Raw genomic sequence first — 22,363 nt, 5'->3', positions numbered from 1 at the left:
GTATATAATTCAAATTTGATATTCCTTAATAAATAAATATAAATAATGATTAATAGAAATTAAAGCTAACTAATAATAACCAAAGAACTTCCTTTTCCTTACCACGTGATTTTTTGCAATGCTTTAACGTTAGCATGTAGATTTTTCCTACTGGCAAATTTATCAGAATGCCCAGCTTGCAATTGAATATCCTCATCGTTGCCATGCTTGAAGCAGCAACGCTTACCATATGGACAATACCCATTTTTTGTCCAATTAACACAAGGCTTTGTTCTATAATTGTTCGATTTCGGTTTGAATTTAAGTTCATGAAGCCCATGTGCAAATTGGCACTTATTACCATATCTACAACTTCCCTTGGTCGTGAACGATTCACATAATTCTGTCTTGTACAGTTCTTTGTTTAATTGAGGTTGTTGAGCTGGTTGAGTTGTCTTATGAATACCAGGATATCCTTGAGAGAGGCTTTGTGAATCTGCCCGGGAGACAGATCTTTGTTGGTTGCAACCGCTTATTGTCAACCTCTGTAAGTTCTCTGTCGTAAGTGGAAGAGGATCTTCGACTGGTCTCAAATTGTGGTTGATTTCAACCTCTAGAATATTCTTTTTATTTTTTGGCTTTGAAATTGCAGATTCTGTACCACCAGTGGCATTAGAATATGTAGTTTGAAGTTGGTTTTGCTTCTGTAGCTCTGCCTGTAACTGTGCCTGCTGCTGTTGCTGTTGCTGCTGTAGTTGTTGCCATTGTTGCTGTTGTTGCAGCTGCTGTTGCCATTGCCACTGCTGCTGTTGTTGTGCGGTTTCTCTTGGTTTGAAATCGTTCAAGTGTTGATAGTAGCTCACGGGCACCTTTGAATGATCGCTCAGAAAAGAATCGTGGTTCCTGTAATCGTCCTTATTTTCGTCCTCGTTTAGCAGCGTCTTGATGTAGTACTGTTCAATTTCTTTGATTCTAGAGTCGTAACTGTCCTCTTCCGTGGAGAAGACAGAAGACGTATACGTGCAAGTTGAAGCACTTGTGGTGAAGGAATTACCTCCACTGGGAGTACGAGCTAAATAAGCCACATTGGCCCCATCTCCACCGGGCGATGGTGCTCTACCAAAGCTATAACTAAATCCATCCATTTCCCACCTAATTGAAGGACCAGCTAACTGTGATATTCTTCCTGCAGCACCAGGATATCCGAGTTTATTTAAACGTGAGGCAGTCCTTATATATATATATACACATATGCGCCCAGTGATAAAGGACTACAACTTGAAGCTGAAAGGGTGCATAAGCAACAATTCACCCATCTTGTGTAATCGGCTAGCACCTCTTTGACCTTTGATATGCAGATCCGACACAAAAGTTCTATTCTTTGAATCCACAGCTGGCCTTGGATTCTGCACCCATTTTCTTTTTTCAGTGGGTGCTGTTTGAAATCTCACGCAACAACGGTATGACGTGAAAAAAAAAGAATAAAGCGCCCCGGTTCGATTCCTGATGGTGGCATCGAACCAAAATAAAATACTGTCACTTTCGGAGAAGAGCTATGGAGACAGGTCAAGTAGTCTTGATGTTAAGAAAACTCAATATTGGTAGTGGTATTAGAGAGGAATGATCGTGAAGCGCAGTCACGTGCATATCAGGTGACGAGATAATATTCTGATCACACGTGCTTCACGTGTCTGTCACATGACTTAAGTAGTTAGGGCACAAATCAAGAAATGCTTTAAAAGCCAGCCCTGATTTGAATTCCGCTACTGGAATTTGAAATCTAGCACGCATAGGTCATCTATGCTTGAAAAATAACAAAAATGCAGGTAGTCATTGAGAAACAGTAAATGGTAGAAATAGGTTATAAGCATAGGGCACACTAGCACATCAAGGTGGGCAATGGACTATAAGACTGAGCAAGCTGAGGAACTAGAGGTGCTGGAGTCCATCTATCCAGACACGGAGGATCTGGAGATTCTTGAAAAAAAGTATCCCGATATCAGATTTACCAGCAAATGTGAACTGGAACCGCAGGTTGAAGACTTTAAGTTCACCGAGAGGTTGCTGTTAATTGTGGAGTTTTTGCTGCCGGAGAAATATCCCGATGAAGCGCCCATAATGAAATTCCATCTAGAGGAAGAGCCCTTGGAAGATGCAGATGGCGAGAGTGACGAAGAAAGAGAAGAAGAGGAGCAGGAGTACGATGAGCACGGTAATAAGGTTGAGCGTAAATTGAAAAATTTTGCAGATGCAGTCAGTTTTGAACATTTCATTCCAGAGTTGCAAGCGCGGATTGAGGAACAAATTGAAGAGGAAATGTTGCAGGGCACGCAGATGTGTTTTGCATTGATCTCGTCTATCAAGGAGTTGAGCGAAAGTTGGTACACCGGAGAGATCAATAAGTTGAAGAGAGAGCACGAACTGGAGCTGCAAAAGCGTGAGAGGGAAGAGCAGAAAAAATTTCAAGGTACAAAAGTTACGCGGGAGTCCTACCTGGAATGGCGATCAAAATTCAGGGAAGAGTGGAAGCTAGATGAAAAGGACGAGCAAAGAAGGACACAAGCGCATCATGGCAGGCTCACTGGTAAGCAGATTTTCCAAAGAGGTTTGGCGGGTGAGTTCGACGAAGAAGAGAGTGAAGTGAATACAACAGCCGAAAAATTAAAAAAATCTGTAATTTAGTTAATAAACATCATATATTTTTCCCCTTCATTACCTTTTCCAGGATAGGATTTTACACAAAGTAAACAAAAACTATATTAGTGATTTTGAATATGAGAATAAATTTGCAAATGCGTCATCTTTTTGACCATTAGCCTGATTGGATTGTGCACTTGGCGTTGCATTTGACGTTTGTGCGTTTGGGGAAGCTGACCAATCTAACAAGTCATTGTCTAAAGGAGCATGTGCTCCTGTTGTTGTGGTAGTTCCGGCGGTTGATACCGTTTTACCATTCGATCCTCCTTGAAAATCGCCAAAGTCATCGTCATCATCGCCGTCTTCCTCACCAAAAACAGGAATGGCCGCATCGCTTCCATTTTGCGGTGCTGATGGTTGCGCTTCATTGAAGTCTAAATCGATGAGGTCTGGAATGTTTTGCTGATTATTCAGTTGTCTTTTTCTTTCCTGCTCAGTGCTCTTAATTTTTTCCCTTAAAATCTCTCTTCTCTGTCTTCTTTGTTCCTCAATTGTTGAACGCCTACGATTTCTCTGTGCAGCAGAACCTGTTTCTGCATTGTTATTACCAACGACAATATCCTCATCATCGTCCTCACCATCGACAAGTTCACTCACGTCATCGGTTCCGCTGACGGGATTGGCATTGTACAATGATGAAATACCTTGTGATCGAATCTTTAAATGATTCTTACCGTTTTTATTTCTTTCCTTTTTCAAATATTGAGAATCTTCCAACAATTGTAGTATGTTTTCACATTTTTTTTTTATACCCCGTTCGTGGACTTCCATCTTACCGTCATTGGAAAACGCAACTCTATATTCCATTGCTTCTCTAGTGATAATGTGCTTATGTGTGGTCAAACAACTTCTAACCTGGTTCAACTCATCGCCGTCACCAACGTTGAGCAGTAGATACTCCACAACTACCAAACATTTAAACACAACCCTCCATTCTGATCCATAATTTACATAATCCTTTCTGGCCTTTTCATATAAATTTTTCGGTCTTGTCGCAATGTGATCTACCAAACGTTTCAATGTGTACTCTGTCATCAAATAGAGTGGCACTTGATATCTGTTTCTCAAAACCTTTTCCAAATGCTTAGGAGTTGGGCCCCAAGAATCTGTATTTGTAGCACGACGAATATCGACCTGATAAGGATCATACTGAATAATCATATTCTGAGCAAATCTTGCCGCATTGCGAATATCGTGGATACCCAAATTTTGAATCTTCTTAGATAAGGAGTCCATGGCCTGAACGAATACCCGCTATATTGAATGCTGTGTGGCGTGAGCAATATGATCCCGGTGCTCCAGCTGAGCACTGCCAACATCTCTATCAATAGCCACCCATTTTTTTTTCTGTTTGTCTAGCTTGTTCACGGTTAACAGATGCGGGAAAAGCGTGTATCCGGGTAACCGATCACCACGCCGGGAATGAAATTTCAAGTCGAAACCGCGAAGTCACATGTCAAAAGAGGTTAGAATACGTAAATAATCTAGATAGTAATCGTTAACTAGGCTAAAGGCTATGCAGCCCTGCATTGCCTCGCACTTCATCGACCTGCTTACAATTCACCAGACTTGGAGACGATAAGCTTCGTTCTGGTGGCACCAGATGGAGAACCTAGAGTTTCAATCTTCTTGACAATGTCGAAACCGTCAATGACTTCACCGAACACAACGTGTTTGCCGTCCAACCATGGGCATGGGACGGTGGTGATGAAGAATTGCGACCCGTTGGTGTTTGGGCCCGCGTTGGCCATGGACAACAAACCTGGTCTCTCGTGCTTTTTGACGAAGTTCTCGTCCGGGAACTTACCTCCGTAGATGGACTTACCACCGGTACCGTTACCGTTGGTGAAATCACCACCTTGCAGCATGAAATCTGGAATCACACGGTGGAAAGGGGATCCGGCGTAGCCGAATCCCTTTTCGCCGGTGCACAGAGCTCTGAAGTTCTCTGCTGTCTTAGGAACAACATCGTTGTACAATTGGAAAGAGATACGGCCTAATGGTTGACCATCGGCTTCAACATCGAAAAAGACCTTTGACATCGCTTGACTTGTGCTAGTTATAGATATTCTGTGCTACGGCCACTCGCTTCCACCGGCATTCACGCTGCTCCCTGGACCTACCAAAACGCCCTCTCTTTTATACTTTTCCCGCTCGTCGCCAGACTGTATGACCCGTGTAATCGCCCTTCATGGGTTCTTCCTTGCAAGCACATCCCTTCTGGAGGCCGGCTACCACCGCTGCTAGCTGGACGTTCCTGCCCAGGACGAAAGACGTAATGAGACCCGGCAGCCTACCGGGCGCCCACCACACAGACCACCCTGAGCCCAGAAACCACCAGCCCGCAAACCGGAACCAGACCCCGAAAGGGAAACCTAACATGCAGGCCTGCGAATCGCATGAAAACACCCCTGAAAACAGCCCAAATGGGTCGCGTCACAGCGCATTGTAGCACGTCACAGTCCACGTCACGGTCCACGGCACACACATAATTGTTCTGGAACGTTCTTTCCATTTTCTATTATAGCAACAGCATGCTACACGGATGTGGATTTTCGCTGTGCGCCCCTTTGCGCTGCCACGTTGCGTGCTTCGCCCCCCTGTGATTGCTGGCAAGGCAAATAGAGGAAGCTGTGAAGCTGTAGGCCAGCGGGAATCAGACTCGTAGACGGTGATGCGTTCAAGGCCTCTTGCCAGCTGTTGAACTGCCTGTGGCACATGCCCCCAGCAGAAAGGACATGTGGAGTTTTCGTCACGGGACGTGTGTTGTAGCAGTGAGTCGTGTTATCACGGAGGCGGTAGCCGCCGAAGTTGCATAGTGTAGCGTAGTGCAGCGGTCGCAGGACTCTCGGTGACGGGTGAGATCTCTAGAGGGCGAGAGCACGGGCTGCCGCGTTGGGAGTCTCCCGGTGGGTATCGGGAGATTTAGCCGCTGAGCTTCTGTTTCTCGTAAAAGGTCCGGGGACCTCGAGGGGAGAGAGGAGGCGAGATCCTCGAGGACGTCGAGTAGTAGTGAGGCAGCTGCGAGCGAGGGTTCGTTCTGGCGAGCCTTGACGGCTGCAGCGTGGCACGAGCAGATGGCGGGGTCGCGGTGTGTCGCGGAACCTGGGCGCGCCGGACACCGGACAGTGGAGTCGGACAGTTGGACAAGCAGTCCGGACAGTCGATTCGGACAGTCGATTCGGACACTGCTTTCAGATGAGACGGAAAAATATGAAAACGAGCTCTCTGCAATGGGCATTGCAATCCACTCGACTCATCGCATCGCGAACAGAGCAGGATGTTGAAAAGCAAGAGACCCGGGTTCGTGGCTGCCACCACGTTGAATACTCCTGTCGTAGTGCATGCTCTACAGCAGCCACAGCATGCCTCCAAGGATGAGGTCTTGCTATTTCTAGACGAGTTCATCGCGAGTAAAGACGGTCCGGATGCAACAGATGTAGACGTCAATCTCAGCGCTGCGCTGTCACAGCTCAAGAGAATGCACAGGGACTTCAAAGGGCTGCCACCCACGATACTGGCCGAAGCACCAGTCACCGTCACAGCGGCAGCTGCGACAGAGGGGTCGTCGGCGGACGAGGCCAACGGGACCGGCTCGGTCACCAAAAGTGCCACCGGAGGCACAAAGAAAACTTTCGAGGAATAAGCGGCACAACGACCATGTATATTATATTATAGTGTGTACTACGTATGCGTTTGACAAGTGTGTTTACCCGGCTCGTTCATTTTTTCGTTTTTTTCACTTTCTTTTCCCGTGCAGCTCATGTTGACTCACGCAGAGCGGTGGTCTCTGAAAAATCAAGATAATATGTGAGAATCAAGAAAATGGGATAATTGCACGATGGCAGTCTACAATTGGAACATACTTCGTTCGGCTTATCATATCAATCGAGTGTGGAAATGTGTGCAAGAAAAATCGCAGGTGTCCTTGGGGCCACTGGTGCAGTGGGTCAACGTTTTATTTTGCTGCTGGCTGACCATCCTGACTTCGAACTGAAAGTTCTAGGTGCATCTTCGAGATCTGCAGGCAAAAAGTACATAGATGCGGTCGTCTGGAAGCAAACCGACTTGCTGCCTGAGTTTGCCGAAAATATCGTTGTCAGCGAGTGTAAGTCTGATGCTTTCAAAGAGTGTGACATTGTCTTCTCCGGGCTTGATGCTGACTACGCCGGACCAATCGAAAAGGAATTCGTTGAAGCTGGGTTGGCGGTCGTCTCAAACGCTAAAAATTATAGAAGAGCACAAGAGGTGCCATTGGTCGTCCCAATTGTCAACCCAGAACACTTGGACATGATTGAAGCAAGAAAAGCAGATGGTAAAAAGTCAGGTTTCATCGTTTGTATTTCAAACTGTTCAACAGCAGGTTTGGTCGCACCTTTGAAGCCATTGGTTGAAAAGTTCGGCCCAATTGATGCATTGACTACCACTACCCTACAAGCTATCTCTGGTGCAGGTTTCTCACCTGGTATTCCAGGCATCGATGTCCTTGACAACATTGTTCCCTACATTGGTGGCGAAGAGGATAAGATTGAATGGGAAACAACAAAGATTTTAGGTCATTTGTCGTCTGACAAGAAGGAGATTCGTGCTTTGTCATCAGAAGAGATCAAGGTTTCCGCTCAGTGCAACAGAGTCGCCGTTTCTGACGGTCACACCGAATGTATCTCGTTGAGATTTAAAAATAGACCAGCACCTTCCGTGGAGCAAGTTAAAGATTGTTTGAAAACCTACGTTTGTGATGCTTACAAATTGGGCTGTCATTCTGCTCCAAAGCAAACAATTCATGTTCTTGAACAAAATGATAGACCTCAACCAAGGCTTGACAGGAACAGAGATGCTGGTTTCGGTGTCTCCGTTGGTAGAGTCAGAGAAGACCCTGTTTTAGATTTCAAAATGGTCGTCTTATCTCATAACACAGTTATTGGTGCCGCTGGTGCTGGTATTTTGATTGCCGAAATCTTATTGGCTAAAAAATTGATTTGAATAGATCTTTTATAATTAATTAGACTCTTTAATTCTCATCCCTCTAAACATTTCGCCTGATTAACAAATGTTCTTCCAGCAAGTTAATAATTTGTAGTTTAAAATGTAGATTGATATCAAAAAAATTTGTAAAGAAAAAAGACAGAATGAGGAAGTCTTCAATGGTATTTCATTTGCAATATATAAACGAAGAAACTATCCATGAGCACATCTTAGAACGTTATATTGATCTGGGGTCACATTCTGATGATCTAAAACAAGATCTGGGTACTTTCAATAAGAACGAACATCTATTGGAAATAGACATCGAACCTCCTGCAGCGGTGAAAAAACTGAAGAAGAGAAAAAATAAGCCTCGTCAAGTACCCAGTGATAGGTATAATTTCGTTATAGAACAGTCTATAACAAGCCTTTTCTCATCAAGAGATAATTCAAATTCTACTACAGGCTATGTGCTTTGGTCCACAACACCATTTTTCCTCAAATGGCTTCTTTATGACAAAAACGCAGAACCACTGAGGAGTGGTGGTGATGTGGAGATCTTAAATGACCCCAAACGTCAATGTTTGAATATTTCACCGCTGCTGTCCAAACCAAACTCTGGCGATTCGATGTGCGTCTTGGAGTTAGGAACAGGGGTATCAGGCATGTTACCAATTGTTCTTAGTAACTACGTCGATACATTTGTCTGCACCGATCAAAAAGGTATATTGAATAAGCTGAAATTCAAGTTGCAGGAAAATTTATTACAACTGAACAAACGGAAGTGCATTTCAAAATCATTAGGCCTTCATGATGACGAATTAGAATCTACTAGTCCTAAAGTTAAACTAGAGATAATGCTACTAGATTGGGAAAATTTCAAATTGAAATCCAGTGGTATTCTGTTAGATACTTTGACTACTGCTAAGAGAATTCACATAATCGCAATGGATGTGATATATAACGAATATCTTATTAACCCATTCTTGAACACACTAAGCCAGTTGATGGAATATTTCCAAGGCCACGATATGGAGGTACATGCTCTCATCGGCATTCATTTAAGATCTGAATGTGTCTTGACGGAATTCCTAGAAAAGGCAATCATTGAATATGAACTTCCAGTTTATCATGTATCTGATTCAACATTGAAATGTACAAGGTTTAGCTTATATTATCTATAGAAGAGTTTGCATATATTTCAATTTGTTTACGTTTTCAAGGTTATCACAGTTTTGCCATTTTGTGCGAGGAGGCAGGTAGCGCGCGGTAAAGTACTGAAAAGTGAAAGTAAAAGGCTACTTACCATTGTGTAATAGTGGTAGCTGCAAAGACCAGCAGCTATATCAGCCGACGGTTGACTCAAGGATTAGAGGGCGTTATTAGGAGTTCATACGCTTATTCTATGAATATTTCTTTCGGCACCACTATACCTTCTTCCCCATTCAATTTTTTTGGAGGGAATAATGACCATGGAGGTTTCTCATCGATAAACAGTGGGACTACAGATGTATCCTCGAAGGCAAAGAGGACAGGATTGCCACATTTTGGTAACCGTGATAGTGCATCTCAAAAGCAATCAAAAAAAAAGCCCTCGAATAAACCTATAACTCATGAGCCCGAAAGAACTATCAAACATAAACCAATGAGTAATAAGTACATGAAACTTCGTATCCCTCAATCAAGCGATGCAGATATAGGAGCATTGATCTCGGAACCCGAGAGATTAGGGTTTAGTCATGTAGAACACAAGTTACGTCCCATGCCACGATTTTTAATCGGTCAACAAGCTCAGTTGAAACAAAAAAAGTTTCAACCTGATTCATGGGACAGAGCAAATCAAGATAAAATGCTAAAGCTGGAAAATTCTATTGAAGATGTAACAGATTTATACGAAACGCTGAAGAAAATGAGAGATGTGGAAAGAAAAATCATGGAAAATAAAGGCTTGGTAGACAAGGCAGATTCAGCCAAGGATTTGACAGAGGCAATTAGTTTTCAAGGTACCTGTCTGGATATGTGTCCCATATTTGAAAGAGCTAGAAGAAATGTTGAATATACTGTGTACTCTTACGAAAAGGATGATCCCAGTGGGAAGAAAGCCTCAAGATCCAAGGCTTTGAAAGTGTTTGCTCGTCCAGCAGCCGCAGCAGCACCTCCATTGCCATCGGATGTCAGACCACCTCATATATTGTCACTTACACTTGATTATATCATCGATAATCTTTTAGTTACGTTGCCTGACAGTGAAGGTTTCATATGGGACAGGATGCGTTCCATACGACAAGATTTTACATATCAAAACTATTCTGGACCCGAAGCTATTGAGTGTAATGAAAAAATTGTTCGCATACATCTCTTGATTATTCATGTTATGGGAAAATCAAAAAATGAATTTTCATTACAGCAGGAATTAGAACAATTGCACAAATCATTAATTACTTTATCAGAAATATATGATGAAGTCAGAGCAAATGGTGGAAACTGCCCCAATGAGGCAGAATTTAGAGCGTACGCACTTCTGAGCAAAATCAGAGACCCAGAATATGACAAGAATATTCAGGAACTGCCAATTCATATTTTTCAAAATGACCTTGTTCAGCTTGCTCTTTGTTTCAGAAGATATGTTTCAAATTCGAGCTTTCACAAGAGAGGATTTATAAGAACTGAAAATTGCCTTAATTTTTACAACGCTTTTTTTCAAGTTTTGAACTCTGGACGAGTTCCATTCTTAATGGGGTCCTTTTTGGAGCTTTATGTCAATGAGGTAAGATTTTATGCCTTCAAAGCTCTATCGCTATCAATAAACAAAAGGCATAAACCAATTCCATGCGATCATTTGATAGAAACGTTTCTATTTAACAGTAAGGAGGAACTTGAAGATTTTTGCAAATATTATTCTATTGATATTACTGATGAGGGTGTAGAATTGAAAACATTAACACATCATTCCCACAAGTTGAACGAAAGTCAACCACTTAAGCAAGCTTCACTTAAATGCGTCGATGATCTGCTCCTTGGTACTTCATTTCCTGAACTTATTAATTCTGGAAAACCGACTGTTTATACAATACCAAACAACAACATCGGGAGCACAAATCACGCTGGACACCAAATTGATGAAATGGAACAAGAAGAAGATGGTAATGAGGAGGAAGAACAGGAAGAGGAGGTCGAAGTAGGTGAAGCCAATAGAGAGAGGGAAACGGGACTTGAAAACGAAGCAAACACACGAAAGATTAATTACATTTCTACAGAGCAAAATAATTTCGTGATGCCCTCTTTAACGAAACAAGGTGTCGCAACAGAAAAGGTTTTGGGAACACAGCAACCACAGTTCGATCTTAGTTCATCTTCTCCTACAATTATACCAAGGAGGGGGTTTAAAAATGAATTTTCATCTAATAATATCCTTCCTGGCGCTGCAAGAACTAACAATTCAAATCAAGGAGATATAAATTTACTGCCCGACGGTAATGCTAAACTTGCTGCAAAGGAAAACATAAAGGAAAGATCACTTTTAGAAGATGGTACAAAAAACAGACTCCAATTGGTGCCAAAAGCAGTAGAAAGAAAGAAAGCGAAGAATCTTGAAATTGAAGCTGAGACGATTCAATTAAAAAATCAAGCCGCTCGTGATATATCCAATGAAATTATCAAAAAGGTTGTTCAAGATATGATGACAACAATAGCCAATGATGCAATGCAGAAAAAAATTATCGAAAAGCGGAATATTAATAAGCTGACTGGAGAATTGTATTACGCTTTCTTACACGAGAAAATTTACAATATTTACCTTGGATCGAGAGCGGAAGTCTTTCGGGAGAGGAAGTTGAAATCACGGGGGTTTAACAAATGGAAAATGTGCTATAAAACGCGAAAGGAAGAGAGAGACACTGAGAATAAGAGGAAGGCTGAATTTCAAAATGCTGGACGACAGCTTGGTGTACCTTTACTCAAAAAGTCAAAAATCTTTTCAACTCCTTGTAACAACGGGGCTTCCTCGTTCGTTCTTCCACATTCTTTAGGGAAAGACATAACATTTTCGCCAGTTTTTGATGAAGCTAATATTTTTTCGAAACAGACTGAGAAACGTCTTGAGGTTTGGGAACCCATGGACACAAAAAGTATATATTTTGAACCTTTGCGCGATAAATGTAAATCCCTAAAGCATCAGGTAACGCTATCTATCTTCATCTACGGAACGAGTTGGACTTCAATTCCAAACAATTGGGCGATGAGTAAATTTGGGAAATCAGATCCTTCAAAGGAAACCATTTTGCAAGACGAAGTTTTAAAGTTGAGTATACACTGTATTGATTCGACCTACAATCCAGCATCTTTCGCAAATTTGCAACTGCTGGTTTTCAATACCGGTGTTACTGATTCAAATATTTTCGATCTGGAGATGAAATTACAACAAGATGGCGAAGAATTGATCAAACTAGCAACTGGTATTTCTTTAAATACCAATGTTAACTTTAGTATACTTATTCTTTACTGGGAATCAACAGAGACACCTTTATCGGATGCCACAATTTTTAGGTGTTTGAAATTGAATCGCATTTCCAAGAGTTTCTGCGGCATCTTGGAGGATATAAATATCGTTGCAATTAGTGGCAATTCACCTCACGCAGAATTAGAAAGGGTCCTTAAGCAAGTTGCGAATCGATTCCGTTATAAGCTAACAGAAAGAGGAAAATATCATGCAAGCTTACGACAAACAAATTCAACGGTTAAATCACGTCACCAACCAAGAACCACGCAGGCCATCGACGAAAAAATGCGGCATATGTTGGAATCAGAGCAAAGAAAATACAAGGAGGAGGAAGATCAGCGTAACACGTATGCTCATCTAAAGTCGCACATCGATGCTTCCCCGAAGAATGAGAAAAAGAAGTTACCAGTTCTCTTATCCAAGCGAAAAGACTATAAATTCAAGACGCCCCTTGCAATCAGATCGCTATCATCATCCTCGCCTGCCATACCTTCCCATTTAGCGACAAAGATGCGCAGAGCACCAAGGGTACCTAGTTACCACGGTGTTCTAGCAGGCGGAACCCCCAGTCATAGCACCAATCTGCCAGTCGTGCCCATAAGCACTGGTTGCATGTTAAATTCTGCTACAGACTACTCGCAGATCTCCAATTCCTCCTTCGAGCACCCAACGGTAATACACGAGCCTGATTTATACCAAACACCGCTCAATTCCAACACTAATGTAACCAGTCGGCCAAGTAACATATCTGAGGCCGCACAGGACGACAGCATAAGTGAAGACGTTCTGGAATTGAAAGATTTGATTGAGTCTGTGAAAAGAAAAGTCCACAACAAATGAAAAGGGCTACACATATATGAAGTGAAAGATTCCAAGTCTTAAAGACTCTATCAAGTCAAAGGATTTATTTGACCAGAAAGCATATAGAAAACTGTATATTACTATTTTTATTTTCTTGGTAGCAGTTACCCGGACTAAGAAACACCCAGTCCTTATCAACAGTTTACCTAGTGAGTTGCAACGATATAGTCGCGGTGTAGACACTTGAGACGACGACCGTTGAGCAGGGATGGCTATACATTCTAGTTCAAGACTGCTAGTTATCAGGAATCGCATTTGCTAGAGACCTGCATGCACCCTTTGTCCGTGCGTGCGATACAAATGAGCACCGATGTGCTGACATCGAAGCAGGCATGCGTCTATCTGTTCAACTGCAAAACCCAACCAAGAAGAGTAGAGTAGCACAATACGATGTACGCACTGAACGCACAAGAAGATCTGAATCTTATCTCATGCCCTACGTTGCTTGCAGATCTCAATGTGCTTTAATTTTAGTACTATACACATAGAACTGGTTAACCGGAGAAGAGCCAGTCACAAGCACACAAGCGAACTGGCTAACACCAGAAAAGCCGTTCACCACGGTACCGAAAGGCTTAGGAAAATGATCATTTCACGAGGGAGCTTTTTCCAAAGTGGTCATAAAAACGAAATTGGCTCAGGAAACGTTTGAGAAACATTTTAGAAATCTCGTAGACCCATGCATCAAGCAGTGCGGTGACCCGGACACAGGAGATTTTTGGAGGTCAGAAAGCCGGACACCCGGCCAGTCTTGGTAACCCTGCGCCTCGTTTATGGTGTTACCCTGTGTTCTGTTTTTCTGTCGCAAAAAGGAAGTGAGAAGGACCCTTTCTTAAATGTGAGAAGAGATTGAATGGATTTCCTTTGTTTTCTGATCTCTATCTGAACTGTAATCTTCATGATTTACCAATCAAAAAAGAGGAAAGATCTTGGATTTTAGCGATACTTTAGAAGTGTATGCAAACATAGCCGCATTACTGTACAACAGGCTTACTAATTATGGCCATTTGGGAGCAACTGGAAGTATCAAAAGCTCACGTTGCGTATGCGTGTGTTGGTGTTTTCTCATCTATCTTTTCTTTAGTGTCTTTATTCGTGAAGGAGAAACTTTATATTGGTGAGTCTACTGTTGCAGGGATATTTGGACTTATCGTTGGGCCTCACTGTTTGAACTGGTTCAATCCTCTATCATGGGGTCATTCCGATAGTATAACTTTAGAAATTACCAGGATCGTTTTATGTTTACAGATTTTTGCTGTGGCCGTCGAGCTGCCCAGAAAGTACATGTGGAAACATTGGTACTCTGTTGCATTGCTGCTACTTCCCGTGATGACGTCGGGGTGGTTGATAATAGGTTTATTCGTTTGGATAGTGATGCCAGCGTTGAATTTTGCTGATAGTTTGTTGGTATCTTCCTGCATCACAGCAACGGATCCTATCTTGGCTCAATCTGTCGTGTCCGGTAAATTTGCGCAAAGAGTTCCTGGCCATTTAAGAAACCTACTATCTGCCGAATCGGGGTGTAATGATGGGATGGCATTTCCTTTTATTTACCTATCTTTAAACCTGATCATTCACGCTGGTAATGGTAGGGAAATTGTCAAAGACTGGATTTGTGTTACCATCCTTTATGAATGCATTTTCGGTTGTTTCTTAGGTGTCGTCATAGGATACCTTGGTAAAGTTTGTATCAAATATGCCGAAAAGAGTGGAATCATCGATCGCGAATCGTTTTTAGCATTTTACGTGGTTTTGGCATTTATGTGCGCGGGATTTGGTTCATTGCTTGGTGTTGATGATTTGCTAGTCTCTTTTGCTGCTGGTACAGCCTTTTCCTGGGACGGTTGGTTTTCAGAGAAAACTCATGATAGTAATATATCTACTGTGATAGATGTTTTACTAAACTATGCATATTTCATTTATTTTGGCGCAATCATTCCTTGGGAACAATTTAATAATCCTGCAATCGGAACTAATATTTGGAGATTGATTATTCTTTCTTTTGTTGTCATTTTCTTAAGAAGAATACCCGCAATTTTAATTTTGAAACCATTTATACCAGATATAAAATCCTGGCGTGAAGCGATGTTTGTTGGGCACTTTGGACCAATTGGTGTTGGTGCAATTTTTGCTGCCATATTGGCCCGAAGTGAATTAGAACTAAGCGTCAATAACGAAGAGACTCCGCTTAGTGACCTACCGGAAGAAGGGTCACCTCATTGGAAACTTATCGCATGTTTATGGCCTATGACCTCTTTTTTCATTGTAACTTCTATTATTGTTCATGGTTCATCGGTTGCTATTATCACCCTCGGTCGCCATTTGAATACAATTACTTTGACCAAGACATTTACAACACATACAACCAATGGCAATGGTAAAAGTTCTTGGATGCAAAGATTACCTTCATTGGATAAAACTGGAAGGTCTTTTTCCTTACAACGTGTCGATACAGAAGCACCATCTGTTTCTGGTGTTCATGAAAAGGTTGAAACAAGTGGAACTCCTGCCAAACCTGCTGGTGGCATGAGAAGACGTAAACATAAGAAAAGACATAGAAAGAGAAGAGAACTCTTCGGCGTTTTATCTAAAAGTGGTACAAAGGATCATGAAGATTATGATGAAGAACTTAATGACTTGGGTAGAGAGAGACTACAACGCGAAAAGGAGGCCAGAGCTGCCACATTTGCTTTAAGTACCGCTAAGGGAGGAGAGGGCGAAAGTGAAGAAGATGAAGAGGCAGCTCTTGACAAATCTGAACAGCAAACATCAAGTGAGAATACTCAAGAGACACTGAATGTAATGGATGGTCGTACAACTGCACATATCATACATGGATTGGATTCCTTTGCAACAAATACTGGAAATCCCGATTTGCAGGATATTGAGGATGAGGTTGACGAAAAGGAGTATAAAGAGCATGGGCACGAGCAAGATTTAGAGAAAACTGCTTCGGAAGGTAACGAACATAAAGATTGGGAAAACGAATCAAAGAGCTCAACCGAATCTGAGAGAGCCGAGAGACTGCGAAAGAGAGAACAACAAGCACATATCGCCTATCAAGAAAATAATAAGATTATTATTGAAAATAAAGACGGTGAAATTATAGATCAAGCACAATTTGACAAACCTCCAAAGGACGAAGAGGCAAGTATTTCGTCCAGTCTGTCCAGAACTTTGAGTGAAAAATCTGCCCACAGTCTAAGGAATCTTCAAAAGATAGTTACTCCACCAAACTTTATCAAAATGCATGGTCTTGTAGATGCAGATCGCAATAACAAATATTATGCATACAAGATTGACAATTTGTTAATTATAGAAGATGAAGAGGGTGAAGTTTTACGGCGTTACAAAATTAATACTCATGCGGACAAAACAAAGAACTTTGCCAGAGAGAGAAGCGGTAGCGTTGTTTCGAAGGCTTTATCAGCAGTTGGGCTGAAAGCAAAACCACAACCAAGCAATCCTAGCAGTGCTGAAACGCAAACAGATGATTTAAAAAAAATGGTGCGAAATTTAACTCCTGCACCAAAAAACAGGCATTCATTATCAGAAGATGACGAAGAAGAAGATGAAGAGGAAGACGAGGACGAAGAAGAAGAAGATGGAGATGAACAATATGAAGATGACACTGATCAATATGAGGATGATTCTGAATATTCAGGTGATCGTGACAGTTATGATGAGGAAAGCGGTGATTTAGCAAATAGCGTATTAGGATATTCTGGAGAAGAAGAACCTGAAACAGCAATAGAGAGGGAAAGAAGATTAAATGCACTTGGCCAATTTTCTGCTCCGAGAGATGACGATGACGAAGAAGAGTTCCCAAAAACCTCCGAAGCCCATCACAATGCAGGATCAAATGCTGCAAGGAAAATGAAAACCACAATCGGCAAGACTTTTCATCTTAAATAGTTAACAATGGACTGTTCAATTTTATAGAACTACAAAAACCCTGCATTATTACATAGACAATACTTATATCCTTTTTTAAGATTGATACAACGATTGATATATAAAAGTTGGTGTGCATAGTATATAATAATTTAGATTTTTTTGGGTTTATAGAAACCGTTGAATTTATTTAAAATATTTTCAGTGTCATATTAAAATCACAAATAAACTGATTTGAAATTTCTGCCATCGAAAACAGGAATTATAAGTTTGTTCGCTTTAAATGAACCTCTCATTCTCCGTTTTCAATTTATGTTGGTTTACTTGACATTTTATTTGGCTCCTGATTGGCTTTTTGATTCTCTCTTTCGTTTCCATTATCCTCATCATCAGTAAATATCATATCATCATCTCTAATTGTGTCATCAAAATTGTTACTTGGTTCACCCAAAGATTGTAAGTCATCCAAATCGAAATCGGCCACGTTTTCTGGATCAGTAGGTAATTGCTGAGAACATGCTAACATATAGGAGGTGTCCGTTGGTCTCCAAATAAATGTAAAGATCACAAAGACCCCAAAGTAAACTAGCGTTGGCCAGAAGTCTGTGAAGAAAAATCTAGTTCTCCAATGTTGCTCCACCATTTGGATAGTATTCATACCTACAAAGACAAAAGTAGATATTACCAAACCAGCTGCTACAATCAAAAGAGAAGCATAAATGATTGTAAGTAACTTTCTGTACATGTTCAACTTGACCATTTGCCTTTGCTCTCTCAAATAACGGACTGTGTTGGTCATTGATTTCAAAATCATAAAGTAAAAGGCGAACATAGTGAGCATTAATGGAACCACCGTAATGAAAATAAGCAGAGAGGGAGAGTCAGGATCTTGTAAATAGTCTTGAATCAAAAACGCAATACAAAGTGCGTAAGTAAATGCAGCAAACATTTGGCAGCGCCTCATCAATGTCTTGTTCAATTTGGGGAAAACAATACCGTATCCTAAAGCAATGATCAATAGAAGGAAAAAAGAAAATGTTACCTTACCCGCTGATAAAATGGCAAGAAATACAACATATACTTTTAAACCAGCTGAATCACCTTTTTCGTTTTTAATATTATAAAATGCCCATACGAATATTGTCTCTGCTGTTAAAAAAACGAAGAATGCCAACAAGTACTTTTGCAAAGGTAATAACTCATGCTTGTGTTTCCAGAATGCAAACGAATACAGTGCCATTGCAATGACGTATCCAATAGCCAATAGCCCATAAAGCGGTAATTTGTTAACCTCAGCGGCCGCTAAATTACCATAGGCATTTCTGAAATTGATGACAGCATTAAACTTGGTGTTGTCAGAGCTTGAGATTGCAGCTACACAAAAGTAACCGGTTTTTAATACCGGATACTTGGTGTCATGTAATCCCACAGTGTCTTGCGAAAATGTCATCACCTGATTGACCAAAGTTCTGTTGGTTTCTGTAAATGGATCATAGGCAATGTCTCTTACAATGAACTCGTTCTTATGCTCGGCATCACAAAGGCTCAACTCAATAGCATAATCATCACATACATAATAATTCCTGTCATCATTTGTTTTTGCGCCTAAATGTTGGTAATCTTGATAATCAAAAATCGCTACAATGACTCCCGGATCGTTTTCGGCTAATTCGCTAATCTGCTTCATATTAAATGAGATGAAAGGATCAACCTTACCTCCCCAATCTTCCTTAGAGTACATTCCAGAGCATGTCTGAATCACTTTCTCGTTGATCTTTTGTCTGTTGGCATGAACCATGCCAGCATTCAGCAAAACCCATAATGTGGCCAGTAGTCGAAGCAGCTGCATTTCTCTAATTGATAGTTATACAATCTACAACCCAGACAGAGAACAGTTCACAACCTGCTTCTCTTAGATAAACAGAGGTCACAATTATCAATTTTATATCGCGATTTGGTATATTCGATAAATTATTTTAATGGCTCCTATTTTTCATTTTAGCACCCGTTAAGAATGAGCCCCTGTTTTTCGAGCAAATGGCATCGCTCCAATGCACAGCGTGCAGCAAGCATGCTCATTTGGTCTTCATCAGTGCTGGCAATGTCTTCAGCTTGCTTCAAAAATACTTGCATCATGACTCTTGGTGATTGGTATGTCTTTTCCATGAGGTAAGAACGTGTTAATTGATGCAGCGGCCCAAAATATTTGACCAGCTTATCGGCCTTCAACTTGGGATACTAATAGAGACAGGACTATAGATATGCGGCCATAACTATGATACACGCCATACCAGTAGATTAGCGCTGCTAGCAGGTCGTAGCAAGCACTTCAGCTGCCCAATCTCGATTTACTGTTTGCTGCAGGCATGTGAAATTCACGTGTGAGATATTTTGGAGATTATACAAATACGAAATTGTTGGTAATCACTAACAATGATATTCAAATTTAGAAGAAAGGTACCAAGGATTTTTAGCTCTAGAGGATATTTGTTAGTGATAATGTTCAAAAGTCGAGTTGGTAGTGTCTTAGGGTTGGCTTCTAGGGGTCGCTTTAGTTGGCAGCCTGCGGTAGCACAAAGGTGGATTTCAATCAAGACCTTGACCACACCTAACGAGAACGCTGTAAAATTCGTCTCCACGGATGGAGAATTGCTTCAAGACCATGGTAGCAGTAGTGTGGAGATTAAGAATACGGACGATTCACTAATATCGCATTCCAAACTCGCTCAGCGCATTTTTGTGCAATGTCCCGGCGTTGAGTCACTGATGATCGGCGATAATTTTATAACAGTTAACAAGGATCCTATGGTTCACTGGAATCAAGTGAACTCCAAGGTAATCGAGTTACTGACTGAACATTTGGCCTCTGGCGAAAATACACTTACGGAGGAGTTTCACAGTGCGAAAGATAGCCAAGAAGTCGGTTATGAGATGACGATGCCCAAATTTGACCTAACGGAAGAGGACAAAGAGGTCAGCGACATGATCGACGAGATTATCCAGACAAGAATTAGACCAGCAATTCAGGACGATGGCGGTGATATTCAATATCGGGCGTTTGACCCCAAATCAGGTACTGTGTATCTTAAATTACAGGGTGCGTGCAAGTCTTGCTCTTCGAGTGAGGATACGTTAAAGCATGGCATTGAGTCCATGCTTAAACACTACGTTGAAGAGGTTCAAAGTGTGGTTCAAATGCTCGATCCAGAAGAAGAGGTTGCATTGAAAGAATTCGATAAGTTCGAGCGAAGGATTCAGTCAAAGAACGGCAAAGATGCTAGTGCACCTTAACTAGTGCACCTTAACTAGTGCATTGCCAATCTTTTATCTGTATATATGTACGTATTCAATTTTTTTCGTAGAGGTTTACATATCTTTCATATCTTTTCGCAAGTTTCAGATCGATGTCGCTAACCTTATTTTCGAGAGAATGAGTAGTAAGTTCTAGTTTGACCTGACTATACGTCGTTGTAATAGTTGGGTGGTGACCCCACAAATGTGATCTCATTGCAACCTGATTGAGAAATGCCCATGTTGTTTCGTAATCCTTGAATCTAATATCCCTTGTCAATACATTGTTCACGACTAGCCAACTGGGTATTTCGGCAAGTTTCTTGTTTATTTCAGCTGCAGAGAGAGCAATAGGTGCCACTTTGGTCAATTTATTGTACATTGCAAAACCCAATTGGTTGGCGGTGAGTGTATCAACATTTTCATTAACTTGAATTAGGGTTGGCCGCGGTTTAAAAAAAGTTGAACGTTACTGGTAAATTACTGGTAAAGAAAAGTACAGGATAGGCAAAGGTCCTGTTAGCATTCAATTAAGTTTTACTTTAAATAAGTCGGCACTCTGATGTCTTCATGCATATACATACTTGATGAAAATCTGGAGCCCCTAATATCGAAGAATATAAAGTCAATACCGAACCTTCGGTATATCGCCCAATTGTTCAAGAGAGTATATGAACCGGCTTCACCACCAATTACTACGTCGTTGAACTGGCACTTCATAAGAATCAAGAGGGATTCACTGATATTTCTCTCGGCTGTTCACACGAGCGACTATGACTGTGATATAATGTGTGTCATTTCATTCTTGGATCAGTTCCACTTGCTCCTCAAAAAGTTCCTAGAAACACCAGTACTTGATAGAAATATGATTCTAGATAATGTTTTATTGATAATGGAACTCTTTGAGGAAACCATAGATTTTGGTATCGTCCAATCAACTGAATCTAGTATACTGAAGGATTATGTGAGAATCAAGATCAACATGCCTGATTCCACTATTATAAATCAATTGAGAGATGCCAGTGCTAAAGACAGTGAAGAAAGCGACAATGAAGCTAAGAAGAAATCTAAGAGGGTTAGTGGTATGCCGGATTTATACAAATATCTACAAATATCGAAAAGTACCAACGAAAAAAAAACGAGTACGAAAGATACTTTCGACGAGGAAGGTGTTGATACATACAATAGCTTTATTGCTAATACAACAGTGATGCCAATTTCTTGGAGAACAAAAGGTATACATTATGGTAAAAATGAGTTCTTTCTTGATGTGATAGAACGGGTCCAGTATTTCATGGATTTCGAGCAAGGTATTATCCGAACAAATTTGATTCATGGTCAAATATTTTGCAAATCTTATCTGTCAGGAATGCCAAAGCTAAAAATTGCAATAAACAAATTGTTGAAAAGAGATGCTCAATTCATATCAAATTCCAAGTTTCATCAATGTGTTTCACTGGAATCATTGAATGAAAAGGAGATTCAATTTATTCCACCCGATGGAGACTTTGTTCTTTGTAAGTATGAACTGAAGAGACATGTAAATGACCCACCCATGCTTAAATTAAGCTCATATGAAGTCAAAGCCAAAATCAAAAAATACAAAGTACAAATATTAGTGACTATTGAAACTCATTTCAAGGGCCAAAATTCCACTTCAGGTTTAAGCGTTAAAGTTCCATTATCACAAATATTTAAAGACTATGAAATAGACCTGCGCAAGCCAGCAAGGTTCAAAAGCAGTACAGGGAATGTTCTTTTCAACTTGAGTGAAGATTTTTTGCTTTGGGAAGTTGGAGCCATGAAAGGTGGGCACGGCGAGACCAAACTATCAATGACTGCAGAATTTGCTTTATTCAACAAAGAAGAGTATGAAAAAGAGGTGGAGGAACTAAGAAACTCAATGAATCCACCTCCAATAAGAGAAGGGCCCAAATTAGAAGAGCTTTACAAACAAATTCACGAAGATGATGTCTCGAAAACCATCAGCCTTGCTTCGAACCTGGTAACTATGAGATTCGAGGTGCCTTATTGTACTTGTAGTGGACTGAAGGTCGAGTATCTCAAAATAGAAGAGGAGCAATTGCAATATCAGTCTTTTCCTTGGGTTCGATATAAAACTGTGAGTGATGAAGAATATGCATATTTGGTTTAATACATGTACATACATACATTTTT

At 41.0% G+C, this 22,363-nt stretch overlaps 14 protein-coding genes across 14 annotated transcripts; 8 read left to right on the top strand and 6 right to left on the bottom strand.

The window, feature by feature from the left end:
- Window positions 1-98: 98 nt before the first annotated feature.
- Window positions 99-1,124, bottom strand: CTH1 (putative mRNA-binding protein CTH1; the record flags this gene model as incomplete). The annotated part of the gene is made up of 1 exon (XM_037290323.1): window positions 99-1,124. One exon carries the CDS (start codon window positions 1,122-1,124, stop codon window positions 99-101), a length of 1,026 nt encoding a protein of 341 aa, XP_037146218.1.
- Window positions 1,125-1,878: 754 nt separating this feature from the next.
- On the top strand, window positions 1,879-2,661 carry GIR2 (Gir2p; the record flags this gene model as incomplete). Its single annotated transcript, XM_037290322.1, has 1 exon — window positions 1,879-2,661. One exon carries the CDS (start codon window positions 1,879-1,881, stop codon window positions 2,659-2,661), a length of 783 nt encoding a protein of 260 aa, XP_037146217.1.
- Window positions 2,662-2,733: 72 nt separating this feature from the next.
- On the bottom strand, window positions 2,734-3,912 carry ENT5 (Ent5p; the record flags this gene model as incomplete). Its single annotated transcript, XM_037290321.1, has 1 exon — window positions 2,734-3,912. One exon carries the CDS (start codon window positions 3,910-3,912, stop codon window positions 2,734-2,736), a length of 1,179 nt encoding a protein of 392 aa, XP_037146216.1.
- A 317-nt stretch (window positions 3,913-4,229) lies between these two features.
- CPR1 (peptidylprolyl isomerase CPR1) lies at window positions 4,230-4,718 on the bottom strand (the record flags this gene model as incomplete). Its single annotated transcript, XM_037290320.1, has 1 exon — window positions 4,230-4,718. The coding sequence occupies one exon, from the start codon at window positions 4,716-4,718 to the stop codon at window positions 4,230-4,232; it is 489 nt and encodes a 162-aa protein (XP_037146215.1).
- Window positions 4,719-5,428: 710 nt separating this feature from the next.
- HG535_0G03720 (uncharacterized protein) lies at window positions 5,429-5,917 on the bottom strand (the record flags this gene model as incomplete). Its single annotated transcript, XM_037290319.1, has 1 exon — window positions 5,429-5,917. The coding sequence occupies one exon, from the start codon at window positions 5,915-5,917 to the stop codon at window positions 5,429-5,431; it is 489 nt and encodes a 162-aa protein (XP_037146214.1).
- Window positions 5,918-5,956: 39 nt separating this feature from the next.
- RPA14 (DNA-directed RNA polymerase I subunit RPA14) lies at window positions 5,957-6,322 on the top strand (the record flags this gene model as incomplete). The annotated part of the gene is made up of 1 exon (XM_037290318.1): window positions 5,957-6,322. The coding sequence occupies one exon, from the start codon at window positions 5,957-5,959 to the stop codon at window positions 6,320-6,322; it is 366 nt and encodes a 121-aa protein (XP_037146213.1).
- Window positions 6,323-6,576: 254 nt separating this feature from the next.
- Window positions 6,577-7,659, top strand: HOM2 (aspartate-semialdehyde dehydrogenase; the record flags this gene model as incomplete). The annotated part of the gene is made up of 1 exon (XM_037290317.1): window positions 6,577-7,659. One exon carries the CDS (start codon window positions 6,577-6,579, stop codon window positions 7,657-7,659), a length of 1,083 nt encoding a protein of 360 aa, XP_037146212.1.
- A 146-nt stretch (window positions 7,660-7,805) lies between these two features.
- RKM5 (S-adenosylmethionine-dependent methyltransferase) lies at window positions 7,806-8,825 on the top strand (the record flags this gene model as incomplete). The annotated part of the gene is made up of 1 exon (XM_037290316.1): window positions 7,806-8,825. The coding sequence occupies one exon, from the start codon at window positions 7,806-7,808 to the stop codon at window positions 8,823-8,825; it is 1,020 nt and encodes a 339-aa protein (XP_037146211.1).
- A 221-nt stretch (window positions 8,826-9,046) lies between these two features.
- SAC3 (Sac3p) lies at window positions 9,047-12,979 on the top strand (the record flags this gene model as incomplete). The annotated part of the gene is made up of 1 exon (XM_037290315.1): window positions 9,047-12,979. The coding sequence occupies one exon, from the start codon at window positions 9,047-9,049 to the stop codon at window positions 12,977-12,979; it is 3,933 nt and encodes a 1,310-aa protein (XP_037146210.1).
- A 1,020-nt stretch (window positions 12,980-13,999) lies between these two features.
- NHA1 (Nha1p) lies at window positions 14,000-16,915 on the top strand (the record flags this gene model as incomplete). Its single annotated transcript, XM_037290314.1, has 1 exon — window positions 14,000-16,915. One exon carries the CDS (start codon window positions 14,000-14,002, stop codon window positions 16,913-16,915), a length of 2,916 nt encoding a protein of 971 aa, XP_037146209.1.
- A 289-nt stretch (window positions 16,916-17,204) lies between these two features.
- Window positions 17,205-18,743, bottom strand: HG535_0G03660 (lung seven transmembrane receptor family protein; the record flags this gene model as incomplete). Its single annotated transcript, XM_037290313.1, has 1 exon — window positions 17,205-18,743. The coding sequence occupies one exon, from the start codon at window positions 18,741-18,743 to the stop codon at window positions 17,205-17,207; it is 1,539 nt and encodes a 512-aa protein (XP_037146208.1).
- A 584-nt stretch (window positions 18,744-19,327) lies between these two features.
- On the top strand, window positions 19,328-20,185 carry NFU1 (Nfu1p; the record flags this gene model as incomplete). Its single annotated transcript, XM_037290312.1, has 1 exon — window positions 19,328-20,185. The coding sequence occupies one exon, from the start codon at window positions 19,328-19,330 to the stop codon at window positions 20,183-20,185; it is 858 nt and encodes a 285-aa protein (XP_037146207.1).
- Window positions 20,186-20,240: 55 nt separating this feature from the next.
- Window positions 20,241-20,567, bottom strand: MCO14 (4a-hydroxytetrahydrobiopterin dehydratase; the record flags this gene model as incomplete). Its single annotated transcript, XM_037290311.1, has 1 exon — window positions 20,241-20,567. The coding sequence occupies one exon, from the start codon at window positions 20,565-20,567 to the stop codon at window positions 20,241-20,243; it is 327 nt and encodes a 108-aa protein (XP_037146206.1).
- Window positions 20,568-20,747: 180 nt separating this feature from the next.
- On the top strand, window positions 20,748-22,340 carry APM2 (Apm2p; the record flags this gene model as incomplete). Its single annotated transcript, XM_037290310.1, has 1 exon — window positions 20,748-22,340. The coding sequence occupies one exon, from the start codon at window positions 20,748-20,750 to the stop codon at window positions 22,338-22,340; it is 1,593 nt and encodes a 530-aa protein (XP_037146205.1).
- Window positions 22,341-22,363: the final 23 nt, after the last annotated feature.

Source organism: Zygotorulaspora mrakii, chromosome 7 (assembly GCF_013402915.1).
Source record: "Zygotorulaspora mrakii chromosome 7, complete sequence".
In the NCBI taxonomy this organism is placed as follows: domain Eukaryota; kingdom Fungi; phylum Ascomycota; class Saccharomycetes; order Saccharomycetales; family Saccharomycetaceae; genus Zygotorulaspora; species Zygotorulaspora mrakii.
The sequence above is the reverse complement of the archived record's forward strand: the minus strand, read 5'-3'. Positions and strand labels throughout refer to the sequence as shown.